At 49.1% G+C, this 11,375-nt stretch overlaps 1 protein-coding gene across 1 annotated transcript; it reads left to right on the forward strand.

Annotated features, from left to right (window-relative positions):
- Positions 1-5,411: 5,411 nt before the first annotated feature.
- On the forward strand, positions 5,412-11,134 carry LOC108152940 (toll-like receptor 6). The gene has a single exon (XM_017282635.2). The coding sequence runs from the start codon at positions 6,135-6,137 to the stop codon at positions 10,833-10,835; it is 4,701 nt and encodes a 1,566-aa protein (XP_017138124.1). The 5' UTR covers positions 5,412-6,134; the 3' UTR covers positions 10,836-11,134.
- Positions 11,135-11,375: the final 241 nt, after the last annotated feature.

Here is an 11,375-nt window from a genome sequence, read left to right on the forward strand (position 1 = left end):
CATATGTTTAAATAGTTTTTATTGTATATTTCCATTTTCCCGATCTGAGGATCGCTCTTTCACTTTCCAATATATTCAATTAAATTGATTCTTTACTTTACGTGTATAATTTCTAATGACATCTTATCTCTGTCTATGTATCAGTATTTTTCTATATTATCATCTATATATACCTACATATATAGTGTTAAGATGTAGTATCTTATCAGTAGCATCCGTTTCCCACCTGATCCTATCTGATCATACCTTCAGACTGGTGCTTCCAACTTCCTTTGCTTAAAATTTCGTTCCCACAGATCAGGAGTCCGATAAAAGTTGCCCACTTTTGCTAATCCGAAGTTAGCCATCTCATCTTCTTAGTTTCCCTTTCAGGCCGAAACCAAGCCACTTTTTGTTGGGTAAACAGTAGTAGAAGTAGCATTTTCCACACTTTTATCTGAGATTGAAGGGGACATGCGGCAAAAAGAAAAGTGAACTTATCTGAAAAAATCGCTGCACTGCCTGCCTGTCTGCCTGCCCTGGGGTTGTCATCTCGATGAAGATATTATCTACTTCTATATACATAATATTCCCACCACTTCTGCATCTTTCAATGCAAAATCCAATAGTCATGCACACAATTCACAATTGTGAAAGAAGATTGAGGGATTTAAGGAAGGGAGTGGCAGGCAAGCACTTGCGGATGTTCAAGATTAGTGGTGGTCCAGTTTGTCCTTCTCTATTTGCTTTAAAAGGACATTTTGCAGCATTGCCAATGGCAATTCATCTTCTCTGTGTGTGTCTTTGGCTCTGGCCCTGGCTCTGTCTCTTTCTCCGTCCTTCTTGGTTTTTTTTCGATTGAGGAATAAAAAATTTGTTTGTCAGTTTGCTGATTCCCAAATGTCTTTATGAGCCCTGTGCATTGTCCTTTTCCCTCTTGGCTGTCATTGGAGCGGAAGCAGGAAACACTAACATGTAGGTAAATGTCAAGTCAGCCCAGTTGGATGCATCTTTTCTTTTCGCTTTGTCATGACCGATATTTCTCTCAATCAAATGGCCATTGATTGTTTACATTTTGGCGTATTTTGACAACTAAATTGGTGGCTGGCCGGCCAATGAGTAGACCCGGAGCAGGACCCACAACAGGACATCGCATCATCCCACCCAAGTCGAGCACCCACCCAGGCAGACCTGCTCTTTGTAAATGAAATGCCATACAAGAAAGATTGCCCTTCTGTCCTTCGCCCGCTTCCATCGCTTCCCCCGCTTCCGTATGAACTGGCCACATGTCCGATTTCCGGTTGCCACCTTTTCATAACCCACAGATCTGCGGCCAGGCCAGACTTTTTTCCTGTGTGCTTGTGTGTGTGGGCCGAACCGAACCGAACTGAACTGAACTGAACTGAACTGTGGACTGTCTTGAAGGTCGACTGGGCAATTACTTGGCTGGCTAATGCCCAAGCCCAGGCCCAGGCCCAACTGCTGCAATTCAAACTAACGTTTTTTCCCTTCCACCACATCCTTCCTTGAAATGTCCTTGGCTTGTGCAATTTTCTCGGGGCAGAATTGTCATTATGGATTTCGGTCAGACCACATTCAAGATTTGTTGCAATATTTGTCTCTGCGGCAAGCAGTCCACTCTGAAACCTACTCTAGGCCCTGAATGAGATACCAAATATTGAGTTTAAGACGTGGTTTCTCACCAATAAAAATTAAAGCGATACCCTTTGCTATTTTAGTTCTGCTTAGAGAGGTAAAAGAAAATAATTATGAGAGGGTTAGCTATGAAAACACTCATGCCTCTGAGGAAGATGAACTTCGAAGTATCTTCGAATCAATAAAGAACATTCTGGTTCCGTGTTGACTGAGAGTTCGAAGGAAATCTTCATTCAAATTTCTTTAAAGTATTGAAGCTTATCCTTATACTTTCAGTTATTGAAACCAAAAAAACATGAATAGTAAATGCTCAAACCAATGCTTAATTCGGTGACCAAGATACAAGTGTATCTAGAGGTTTATCACAGCCCCTTCTCACCCAGCCACCATGACAGACAATTTTTATCCTGTCCGCCACTTTTTGCCGTATCGTTGGACTAGTCAGAGAGAGCCTAGCTAAATTTTAGCTTTAGTTTGCTGCTAATGAGCAATTCATGTCAATTGCTAATTAGTGCGTCGAAGATTTCTATCTGCCTGTCTGCCTCAGTGACTGACTGACTGACTTATCTGGCTATTTTTATGGCCGAAGCTCAGCTCAGGGCTGCAAGAGACCAAGAGCGAGACACAATGGCCAAGAAATTAGCAAACCCAAGGCAAGATAAGTCAATTAGGTTCGGCTTTATAGCTGCTTCTGCTGCTTCTGCTTCTGCTCTGCCTGGAAAACAAAAGACCAGAAAAACAGTGGAGCAAGAAGCGCAAAAGAAAAGCCGAAGGAAAACCAAATCAAATAAAATGAGGCCAAATAAAGGCAACAATTAATAAACGCAAACAGAGTGAAGAGAAAAGAGACAAACGAGGAAGACCACGACGAGACGAGGAAAAGCTGCCAGCCTGCCTGCCTTCCTGCCTGCCGGCCTGCCCCGAAAAGGGATGCAGAGTGGACCTTGGAATGGGGATTAGCATGGTGAGTGGGTGTGGGCTTGTGTTTGGGTGTGGAGGGGGATGCTGACGTGTATGGGCAATTTAAGCTGGCATTGGACAAGCAACTGACAGGATGCTCCCTCTCCCTCTGCCGCTCCCGCTCCCGCTCCATCCTTCAGCTTCTGTTACTGAGCCTTCGTGTGGTGCGTTTGTCGTTCAATGCCCCCAGAGACGCAATTGTAACATTTAATTGTGATTTTTGTCCTGGATAGAAAAGAGACACCATCGTACGCCATCGGTCCCCATCCTTGCTCCTGTCCCTGTCCCTGTCCCTGTCCCTCTCTGAGACTTCGAGGTAAAGCTGCTTGGGCGCCATCAAATATGCAACCTTTTTTGTGCTGCTTCTCCACCCACGGCAGAGATCTGAGAAGAGACGAATCCCGGGCCCACTCTGAGTGAAAGTAATCCGAAATGCTGTCATTAGGCCGAGTCCAGGCAGCCACAATTAAGATTGACTTGAAAGACGTCCAGCCGTCAGGATAATACCATTGTAAGGACACCCAGGAGCAGGACCAGTACCAGTACCAGTACCAGAACCCGGAGTCGGCTATGAAACCAATCCAATCTCTCTGAGAGTTATGGCTTTGTCGAAAAGTGGACCAGAGCCTCGCTCCTTATCTGGTGGGTCATTTCTCATAATTTTCCACAGCTCGAGAATTATTGCAAAAGTTAATATTAATGACGTTGATGAAAATCTTGTCATTCGTGTTACCACCAGAAAAAAAAACCACGTAAGAGAAGTAGCCACACAAAGAAAAAAAAAAAACAGAAAGAAACCTTCGTTATGGAGCACATAAATAAAGGAGCCGAGGCCACGGCCAGGACCACGAGCACGAGCACGACCAGGACAAAAGCCAGAAGCGTTCGCCAAATTGATAACCACCGAAAAAGACCAGAAAAAATATTCCTCCTTGGTTGCATGTGCCGCCTCGCACCACACAAAGGATCCACAAGAGCAACAAAAACGTCGTCGCCATTTACATTTGAAAGAGCCGCAGAGCCCAGAAGGCGATGGAGATGCTGGAGAAGGTGGCGGGGGAGGAGGAGGGGTAGGAGCAGGAGGAGGCTTATTAGACTTAGCTGCTGTTGGCTCTGCTGCTGCTGCTGCTGGTGATATAATTTTAATAACTTACATAATATATTCTTTTGTGTGGCCCGGGCCCATAATTGTTAGAAACATTAGGCAAATCATTAGCCCAGCCAGAAGCGGGGAGCTTTCGCTGACGCAATTTGCTAAAAATGTTTTTCTGTTTGTGTTTGCTGGATGTGGGGATGTGAATGGGGATGAGGGGACAAATGCCTATAGAAGGAGAATATCCTATACGTATATCGGGGAAAACTTTCGGGATAGTAACTTGTAGATAAGGCAAAAATTAGTCATGGTTACCCATTGAAATCAGTTTCAAATGATGGCTGGCAGCCTATCCATCAATAATTCAGCGATTCTGGACAAATCTTTCACATTTCAAATAAACCGTGATATTAGGAACTTTTGGTGAATGATGAGGGTTTGTGCTGTCCCTTGTGAATCTTTTTAAAAGGGAGAAGGGGGATAAGCAAATGTAAACATAAAACCAAAATATGTGTAATCAAAATAATTAAAAACTAATGAGTCATACTCATAATGATAATGCGACAGCTTAAATTACAGTTCAACTGATTTTATTATTCATTATATGTAAATAGATTAATATATGTAATTAGCCATTTGTTTGTACCCTTAGATATAGGTATATATTAAACCATCGGAAAGCCAATTCGATAATCTGTCTCTTCCTTTGGAACCCCCCTGCCAGCACAATTAGCAACACCCTAATAATACTCTATGCTCTGAGTGCAATCATCATACCTTAGCCAACTCGTTCCTATCGTAACCATATTTTATAAGCTCTGCCAAAATGTCTAGGACTTTAAAGCCAGCAACACTGCATCTAGGGCCGTACACCCACAGAGGCCCCATAATCGTATCGTTATCGTAATCGTAATCATCATCGTTAGCCTGATGAGAGAAAAAGAAAGAGAGAGAGAGAGAGAGAGTGAGGGCTTTCTCGTTTTTTCGTCGGAGAGGAAAAAGAAGTCATCAAACCGCAAAAATTGCTACATGAGGCGCAAACAAAACAGTTTAATTAAAATTATTATTGTAATTTAATGGAATGTGAGGAATTATTATTTTTATATGAGGCCCAGACACACAACAAGTCAGCCCACCGCCCACCGCCCACCGCCCGCACCCACACGCACACGCACACACACACACACACACAAGTATAGCACACACACGTGGTAGTGGAATAAAAATAAATTACATTTGTATGAAGATTGTCGCTGGCTTGGCCCATGCACATCATATATTTTCATTATCAAAGCAGAGACAGAGAGTCCTCGACGGGGGACGAGCCCAGAGAAGGAGCCGGAGCCGGAGCCGACTCCCGATTCGGCGGCAAAAAAAAAAAGGATACGAACGGAGAAACAACAACAACAGACAGCAAAATAACAAGAAAAAAATGCCAACGAACGCCAGCTGTTTGATGCGATTAGAGGGAAAATGCAGAAAAGCAAAAGAATACGGAGAAGAAGTACGAGTACGACTACGAGTACGAGTACGAGTAGTTCTCACCGAAACAGAACGGAGTCCTAGCAACATCCTCTCCCTCAAGCAGCATCGCTGCCGCCATTCGATTCGTTTGCAGTGAAGCAGAGCGAATTTCCCTTCGGGAACAATTTCCTCTCCAAATTTTCCCTTTGTGCAGACCGCCAGCCATCCTTCGGCCGACGTTCTATTTAAGTGAGAGCTGCGCACGTTGCGGCAGTCACTCGACTCTCAGAACTCAGACAGCGCGCAACACACACGAAACGTACGGGCCAAAGACGCTTGACTCAACCTCAACTGCATGGAAAGCACGCACACACACAGCCGCACACTAGCACCCACATAAATAGGTTCAGTTCAGTTCCGTTCGGTGAATGTTGTGTTTTTTTTTGACGGAGAGAGAGATACTCCTACTCGAAGTCGTACTCGTACTCGCACTCGTGCTCGTAAAGTGATAATAGCACACGCGCCCGCAGAAAATTAATATTCATCGAAGGTTCCTACATCAACGCCGCGTCGTGTAATAATTACAAAACCGAAAATTCTCTTTCAAAAGTGCTCGAAAATGTTTCGCGAGTTGTAGCAGCCCGGACACAGAGAGTTATACTTATATCGGGTATATACGAAGAATAAACGATACGAAGTTTGGCCACGCCAAAAATATAACTATATTGCGGGAAAGCGGAAAAACGGAAAAGAGGAAAAGAATAAATTTGAAGGCTCCATTAGACGCAGCAGCTGAAGAGGAAGTCGAAAATATGTGCGCTGACTTTTTTCTGGCCATCCAGTGGAATTGATTTCCTTTCGATTTCCCCTCCACACCTCTCACTCACTCACTCACTCACTCTATATATATGAGTTGTATATAGGGAACGGAACCAACCTTCTTCCCAAGTCACACATAACCAGCAATTGCTGATCCATCACAATGCTGATCCACTACTATCCCTGGTGCCTGCTCGCCGTGGCCCTCAGCCTGGCCCAAGAACAGCCCCAGCAGCAGCAGCAGCAGCAGCAGCAGCACACGGAGCCCCTGTCGACCAAGCACCAGCAGCAGCAGCAAGCCCACTCGAATGCCATCATGGGCGAGGCCGGTGTGTCCAACACCCAGCTTCTGCAGCCCTCCAGTCCGGCCCGGACGCTGCGTCCCCTGTCGGAAGGGGTTCCCGGAGCAGGTGGCTTGGGGGATCCCGCCCTGTACGATGCCCCCGATGACTGTCACTTCATGCCCGCTGCCGGCCTGGACCAGCCAGAGATTGCCCTGACCTGCAACCTACGGACGGTCAACAGCGAATTCGACACGACCAATTTCAGTGTGATACCAGCGGAACACACGGTGGCCCTTCACATCCTCTGCAACGACGAGATCATGGCCAAGAGCCGCCTGGAGGCGCAGTCCTTCGCCCACCTGGCGCGCCTCCAGCAGTTGTCCATCCAGTACTGCAAGCTGGGGAAGCTGGGACGCCAGGTCCTCGACGGACTCGACCAGCTGCGCAACCTCACGCTGCGAACCCACAACATCCTCTGGCCAGCGCTTAACTTCGAGATAGAGGCGGATGCCTTCGCCGTGACCAAGCAGCTGGAACGACTGGATCTCAGCTCGAACAACATTTGGTCCCTGCCGGAAAACATCTTCTGTGCTCTGTCGGCACTGTCTGCTCTCAATATGAGCGAGAACCGCCTGCAGGATGTCAACGAATTGGGCTTCAGGGACCGCAGCAAAGAGCCCTCAGCCACAGGCTCAACGGAGTCGAGCTCCTCTACGGAATCGGTGAAGCGTGGAGCTGGAGCTGGAGGAAGTGGAAGTGCCAACAGTGCCAGCAGCTGCTCTTTGGACCTGGAGTTCCTCGATGTGAGTCACAATGATTTTGTCGTGCTGCCCGCGAATGGCTTTGGCACCCTGCGACGCCTTCGCGTGCTGGCCGTAAACAATAATGGAATCTCAATGATTGCCGACAAGGCCCTGAGTGGCCTGAAGAACCTCCAGGTGCTCAACCTCAGCTCCAACAAGATTGTGGCCCTGCCCACGGAGCTGTTTGCGGAGCAGGCCAAGATAATCCAGGAAGTGTATCTGCAGAACAATTCAATCAGTGTGCTGAATCCGCAGCTCTTCTCGAACCTGGACCAACTGCAGGCCCTGGACCTGTCCATGAATCAGATAACCTCCACCTGGATTGACCGCAGCACATTCGTGGGTCTGATTCGGCTGGTGCTGCTGAATCTGTCGCACAACAAGCTGACCAAGCTGGAGCCGGAAATCTTCAGTGACCTATATACGCTGCAGATTCTCAATCTGCGCCACAACCAGCTGGAGAACATTGCCGCGGACACCTTCGCGCCGATGAACAACCTGCACACGCTGCTGCTGTCCCACAATAAGCTCAAGTACCTGGACGCCTACGCCCTGAACGGGCTATATGTGCTGTCGCTGTTGTCGCTGGACAATAATGCCCTGATTGGCGTGCATCCGGACGCCTTCCGCAACTGCAGTGCCCTGCAGGACCTCAATTTGAATGGCAATCAGCTGAAGACGGTGCCCTTGGCCCTGCGCAACATGCGACATCTGCGCACCGTGGACCTAGGTGAGAACATGATTACCGTGATGGAGGAGAGTGCTTTCAAGGGTCTGGGCAATCTGTACGGCCTGCGTCTTATTGGCAACTATCTGGAGAACATCACCATGCACACGTTCCGGGATCTGCCCAGCCTGCAGATCCTTAATCTGGCCCGAAATCGCATTGCTGTCGTCGAGCCGGGTGCCTTCGAGATGACCTCCAGCATTCAGGCCATCCGATTGGACGGAAACGAGCTGAGCGATATCAACGGTCTGTTCAGCAATATGCCCTCCCTGCTGTGGCTCAACATCTCCGATAATCGTCTTGAGAGCTTCGACTACGGCCATGTGCCGTCTACACTGCAATGGTTGGACCTGCACAAGAACCGCCTGTACGCCCTGTCCAATCGATTTGGCCTGGATGCCGAGCTTCGGCTTCAGACTCTCGACGTAAGCTTCAATCAGATTCAGCGCATTGGTCCCAGTGCCATTCCCAACTCCATTGAGTTGTTGTTCTTGAATGACAATCTCATTACCACCGTGGATCCGGACACTTTTATGCACAAGTCGAACCTCACCCGGGTGGACCTGTATGCCAATCAGATAACCACACTGGACATCAAGTCGCTGCGGATTCTGCCTGTTTGGGAGCACCGTGCCCTGCCGGAGTTCTACATTGGGGGCAATCCCTTCACCTGTGACTGCAACATCGATTGGCTGCAAAAGATCAATCACATTACGTCGCGTCAGTACCCCCGCATAATGGACCTCGAGACCATCTACTGCAAGCTGCTGAACAACCGCGAGAGGGCCTACATCCCCCTGATTGAGGCCGAGCCCAAGCACTTCCTGTGCACGTACAAGACGCACTGCTTTGCCGTCTGCCACTGCTGCGAGTTCGACGCCTGCGACTGCGAGATGACCTGCCCCAGCAACTGCACCTGCTTCCACGACCAGACCTGGTCCACGAATATTGTAGAGTGCTCGGGCGCTGGCTATGCGGAGATGCCGCGGCGCGTGCCAATGGACACCACTGAGCTGTACATCGATGGTAATAACTTTGTAGAGCTGGCGGGGCACTCGTTCCTGGGCAGGAAGAACCTGGCCGTGCTGTTTGCCAACAACTCGAATGTGGCCCACATACACAACACAACGTTCAGTGGACTGAAGCGTCTGCTGATTCTGCATCTGGAGGATAATCACATAGTCTCTCTGGAGGGAAACGAGTTCCACAACCTGGAAAATCTGCGGGAGCTGTATCTGCAAGCCAATCGTATTGCCAGCATAGCGAATGGCAGCTTTCAGATGCTGAGGAAGCTGGAGGTGCTGCGCCTCGACGGCAACCGACTGATGCACTTTGAGGTCTGGCAGCTGAGTGCTAATCCGTATCTGGTGGAGATCAGCCTGGCGGACAACCAGTGGAGCTGCGAGTGCGGCTACCTGGCCCGCTTCCGCAACTACCTGGCCCAGAGCTCCGAGAAGATTATCGATGCTTCGCGTGTCAGCTGCATCTACAACAACGCCACGAGTGTGCTGCGGGAGAAGAACGGCACCAAGTGCACCCTGCGGGACGGCGTGGCCCACTACATGCACACGAATGAGATTGAGGGACTGCTGCCCCTGCTCCTGGTGGCCACCTGTGCTTTTGTGGCCTTCTTCGGACTCATTTTCGGCCTATTCTGCTACCGACACGAGCTCAAGATGTGGGCCCACTCCACCAGCTGCCTGATGAACTTCTGCTTTCGCTCGCCTCGTTTCGGCGACCAGCTGGACAAGGAACGACCCAATGATGCGTACTTCGCGTACAGCTTGCAGGACGAGCACTTTGTAAATCAGATTCTAGCCAATACCCTGGAGAGCGACATTGGGTATCGCTTGTGCCTGCACTACCGGGACGTCAACATCAATGCGTACATAGCGGATGCCCTGATCGAGGCTGCCGAGAGTGCCAAGCAGTTCGTGCTGGTCCTGTCCAAGAACTTCCTGTATAATGAGTGGTCCCGGTTCGAGTACAAGAGCGCACTCCATGAGCTGGTCAAGCGCCGCAAGCGAGTGATCTTCATCCTCTACGGGGACCTGCCTCAGCGGGACATCGATCTCGATATGCGGCACTATCTCAGGACCAGCACGTGCATCGAGTGGGACGACAAGAAGTTCTGGCAAAAGTTGCGCCTGGCCCTCCCCCTGCCCCATGGTCGAGCCAACAACAACAAGAGGGTCACCGGCTGCCTGGCAGCCCGCGCTCCCTCGGCCAACATGTACTCCTCGTCGCATGAATACCAATCCGGGGGGACTACTGCTGGCGGTGTGCCTGTGCCTCCTCCTGCGGCTCGTCTGGCCGACAAACTCTATGCGGACTGCAGCAGCAACAACTACGCCACGATCAACGAGTGCGGCGCCGTGGGCAGTGCCAGGGGCGTGGGCTACAAGCCCATTCCCACCTCCGCCTCGGCAGCCGCCGCCGCCTGTAAGTTCAACACAATGAATCAGCTGTCCAAAAAGCAGCGCGAGCTCAGTGTGGGCGGGGGGATGGCCAAGACCCTGGAGCACCAGCACCACCATCATCATCCCCAGCAGCAGCAGCAGCAGCAGCAGCAGCAGCAGCAGCAGCAACAGCATCCGAATCGCCGGAGTCAGCATGAATACGCGGTTCCGGCGTATGTTCCCAGTGGCGCTCCAGCCTACGACAGCGTCGACTACGCCAAGCAGCAGCTCCAGCAGCAGCGAAGCAACTGCGAGTGCATCAGCCTGGGGACCGGTAAGCGCGTCCTCGCCAAGAGCTCCACAGCCGCCGTGCTGCCTTCCAGCTTCAGCTCCAACTTTGTGCCGCCCCTCGGTCCCACTGGGGTGGCCGGTGCCTACAACTGCAAGAAGCCCTGCAACTGCAATGCGGACGACGAACTGGTCTGTGGCTGCGGGGGCCTCGAGAGCGGAACCCAGAGCAGTGTGACGATGAGCAGCAGCAGCAACAACAGCAGGCAGCCGGAGCTGACGCACTACGAGTCCAATCTGAGCCTCAACGAGCTGGACGACAACGTCCAGGCCGGCAAGCCACTGCACGATCTATGGGCGTAACGGGGAGGCCAGAGCGGCAGGCGGAGGATGTGGCAAGAGGGGGGAGATAGGAGGCAGAGACAGACTGCGAAACCAGTGAATTTATAAAGATTTAATGAGAAACAAAACGAAAACATACGAAAAACCAACTCAAACTGATTAAACTGATATTGGGATAGCTTATGGAATACAAAATGGATAGGAAGTTAGAAAAGAATACTTTTTTAGGCATGGTTTGAAACAGACTGATACTTTTAGTTCTTGAATAAATTTAATGTTGAATTATTCCCTGTAAATAAAAAAGATACAAATACCTTAAATATGATAAATGATATGATGATAAAATATGATGATATAGCCACAAAAACGGTTTTAATTATCTAAGTATTGTACATAAACAGCGAAACATAAACATAGCGGAGAAATCCAAAAAAACAATTAATTTTTGTATGATAAATACACACTTACATATATGAATATATATATAACATAAAATATACATATATATATATATATGAATACCATTAATATATTTAATATAAAAACAATTTTTTTTTATTA

The sequence above is a fragment of the Drosophila miranda genome, chromosome XR (genome assembly GCF_003369915.1).
Source record: "Drosophila miranda strain MSH22 chromosome XR, D.miranda_PacBio2.1, whole genome shotgun sequence".
NCBI classification, from domain to species: domain Eukaryota; kingdom Metazoa; phylum Arthropoda; class Insecta; order Diptera; family Drosophilidae; genus Drosophila; species Drosophila miranda.